At 48.2% G+C, this 3216-nt stretch overlaps 2 protein-coding genes across 2 annotated transcripts; both read left to right on the top strand.

The window, feature by feature from the left end:
* Positions 1-767: 767 nt before the first annotated feature.
* LOC147967753 (E3 ubiquitin-protein ligase Os03g0188200-like) lies at positions 768-1208 on the top strand. Its single transcript, XM_087522535.1, has one exon. The coding sequence runs from the start codon at positions 768-770 to the stop codon at positions 1206-1208; it is 441 nt and encodes a 146-aa protein (XP_087378661.1).
* Positions 1209-2491: 1283 nt separating this feature from the next.
* On the top strand, positions 2492-3001 carry LOC147967752 (uncharacterized). Its single transcript, XM_087522534.1, has 2 exons — positions 2492-2635; positions 2747-3001. The coding sequence occupies exons 1-2, from the start codon at positions 2492-2494 to the stop codon at positions 2999-3001; spliced, it is 399 nt and encodes a 132-aa protein (XP_087378660.1).
* Positions 3002-3216: the final 215 nt, after the last annotated feature.

The raw sequence follows: 3216 nt of genomic DNA, 5'->3' as shown, positions 1-3216 counted from the left end.
GCCTCTCGTCCAGCCACCACCCCTGCCTCCTCTTGTACCACCGCCAATTGGCTCATTAGACCAATGCAAATGGGTACCCTTTATGGTATTCTCTAATTAACCCTCTTTAGTTCATCTAAATGAAGTATATTTTATGAATTTAGTACATAATTTCTAAAATTCGAATTCATTTGCTTAAACTAGGGAGAGGTTCCAAGAGTAGCCCTGAGGGTCACATCAAAGTGCGGGAAAAGATCTCATTCCCTAGCTTCATCATTCATAGTCCATAAACAATCAACTAATAAGGCACACTTGGCCATCTTAACAGCCTACTTCAGAATCATGTTCCTCCATCACAAGTAGCAATTGTTTGCTATTCTATTCAGAGGCACACTTTTATGTTCTAGCTGTCGCATTTGTATTAGAGAACATGCCACGACACCGTACCTTCTTTACTGGCGAAAATTTGCAGGCTATTTTCTCTGTCAAATCAAAAGTTAAAAGCCCATCCTCGTAAGAAAATTTGAAGAGAAAGATCCCAGGAATATGAATACAACTGTATATCTCAACAGGGAATCGTGCACGCAGCAAGCAAGGAACAATCAGTGACAGGAAAAGGTAAAAGTAGGACACGAGGCATGGCCATCGTTATTACCATTGCCTTCGTGGTCGACGGCGGAGATTCGATCTGACCGTGAGGTGGCCGTTGGCGCCAATCTCAGCACACGCAGAAAGTATATATACGTATGTGGCACGGTCAGGTTGTCCCTACTTTGCGAGTTGCGACCATGTCAAGGGACAGCATTCTAATCGGCGCATCCATGGCTCTGCTCGTCGTGCTTTCCCTCGTCACCTTTTTCTGCTCTAACCGACGGCGAGCGGCGCAGAGCTCGTCGCAGCAGGGCGTGGTCGACATCAAGCTCGGGCACGGCAGGTGCGTCGCTGCCGCCGCCGCGGGGCTCGACGAGGCCGTCCTGGCCGCGTGCCCGACGACGGTGTACTCCTCGTCGACCCAGCATCAGGCGGGGGCTACCGGTGAGCGGACTGCAAAGAAGGAGGAGCGCGGGTGCGCGGTGTGCCTGGCGGAGTACGCTGACGGTGACGAGCTGCGTGTGCTGCCCGGCTGCGCGCACGTGTTCCACCGGCGGTGCGTCGACCAGTGGCTCCGGCAGCGGCCCAGCTGCCCGCTGTGCCGCACGTCGCCTCAGAGCATCACCAGTGCATGCTAACCGTCACAGCGTCAGCATGCCGATCGAGGTAGCCTGTCGCGAGCCGGGACCGTTCGTTCGGGCCGTATAGCGGCAAGATGTGTCGTACTCAATGCCTCGCATGGGTGCCGGAAGATGTATAGATGTTCTGTACGGAGCCGCCATGTTGCTAGGGCGGCGTACGTAGCCAAGCTAGGTTGGTCGTCATGGCCATGTGACCATGACTCGTTCTCTCTATGAAGACACAGCAAAATTTAGAAGCTAGCTCGGACATCCGTTCCTCGATTGAAGTGCAGAAGCTTTGTGAGTTTGGTATGTACTCTATCTAACCGCCTGGCAAAAGGCTAAGGCAGTGCCAGAAATTATTTTTTTAGGGGAAGAAAGTATTTTGATTTTTTTAGTAATCTCGCATGCTTTATTGAATCAAAGTAATGCTAATAGGTACCTACCACTGGCGGAGCTAGGCCAGATGTTTTTTTGAGGGAGGGGGGGGGGGGGGGGGGGGTGGTGTGCAAAAAACTATATCTATATCTATACCTATACCTCTATATCCGTATCCATATCTATATCTATATCTATATCTGTATCTATATCTAAATCTAAACTTACTAATAAAGCAAGGTGATATTCTTGATTTCGTCCCGCGAGTAGTTTTTTCCCATTAGTTTCGGTCACGTACAGTCCATCTGATTTAGCTCACGTACAAGGTGGTTTTTTTTAAGCGGTACGTACAAAGTGATACTAAACGTTGTTTGATCTCATTTTTGAGTCCATTGCAGGGTGCCTAGGCCTTAGCCTACTTGGTACAGATACTAAAAGAGCCCACATGAGGCATGTTGGCTTTGGGCCTTGCCAGGGCAAATTATCCTGGCCCACCGAGGCGGCCGATGCAAAAAAAATATGGCTGATGGGAAACTCGAACACACAACCTCATGTTCGACAGGTGATGTCTTGACCAACTAAGTTGTATCACAATATATGAGGAGGCAAGAGCACTAGAGACCCAGAAACTTGCATTGGATGTGATTGTTTAGTCCATAAACTTGCAAAAGGTAATTAACTAGTCCACAAACTTGCAAACTATGTGATGGTTTAGCCCACAGCCAATCAGAGACAGACAATTGGCGCCCAGCTGGCTGCTGCGTGGCACATCTGGTCAGACCGGCTCTTTCGCAGAAAATCCCGCAACGTTTCTGGAAATCACGCCCGCAGTCCCTGCTTCACTTGTCCTCTTTATCCCTGTCCAAATCCCTAGCTCTCCCCTATTTTCCCCTTTCCCTTGTCCAAATCCCGACGGCGAGAGAATGAGAGCGTCCGGCGGCGAGAAGCAGAGCGGTGTCTTACGATCCCATGGAGTAGGCGTCGACGCCGACGGGTTCCTGGGCGGCGGCGGGCCTGGAGAACCTAGCGCCAGGGTCACTGTAGTTCTTGATTTCGGTGGCAAGAAGGTAAGTACAAGGCAGAGCAATGAACTGCAGTGGCTGACTTAGTACAAGGCAGAGCAATGGCTCATCATTTTTCAGGAGTTCTTGACTTGAATTGCTTCTCATTTTTTTCAGGAGTGGGCTGGGGAAAGGGATGGCAGAGCAATGAAGTTGGAGGCCAGGATTAAGGATCTAGCCATGAAGAATATGGAGTTGGAGGCCAGGATTAAAGTACCTGAAGCAGAAACTAAAAGAAATGAGAAAGAAAAGAGAGCAATTGTCAAGATGCAGAAGCAAAGAGAGCAATTTAGGGATGAGATTTTTTGTTTTGGAGCTCTTCTGTATGTTGGCCTGTTTGCCATTCTGCTAGCTGTCATTGTTAGCAAGTAGGGTGTTTTTAGTGTGAGACATGTTGATGTAGTACTGATGAACTGAAATGAAGAAATGTTGATGTAGTACTGACCAAATAAAGAAATGATGAACTAAAATTGTTTTTCAGAGCACTGAAATTGTGCACATGGTGATGATGATGAAATTGTTTTTGACTAATGAAGAAATGATGATGAAATTGTTTTTCAGAGAAGTGAAAGTGTGCATTGTGCCAA

The sequence above is a fragment of the Triticum urartu genome, chromosome 5A, assembly GCF_056163025.1.
Source record: "Triticum urartu cultivar PI428250 chromosome 5A, HENAU_Tu73, whole genome shotgun sequence".
Classification (NCBI taxonomy): Eukaryota; Viridiplantae; Streptophyta; class Magnoliopsida; order Poales; family Poaceae; genus Triticum; species Triticum urartu.
The sequence above is the reverse complement of the archived record's forward strand: the minus strand, read 5'-3'. Positions and strand labels throughout refer to the sequence as shown.

Bases quoted from the DNA above. Each gene is read 5' to 3' on its own strand.
- LOC147967752 (XM_087522534.1), top strand. From the start codon at position 2,492: ATGAGAGCGTCCGGCGGCGAGAAGCAGAGCGGTGTCTTACGATCCCAT. The intron at 2,636-2,746 runs GTAAGTACAAGG...CATTTTTTTCAG, and splicing joins TTGATTTCGGTGGCAAGAAG to GAGTGGGCTGGGGAAAGGGA.
- LOC147967753 (XM_087522535.1), top strand. From the start codon at position 768: ATGTCAAGGGACAGCATTCTAATCGGCGCATCCATGGCTCTGCTCGTC.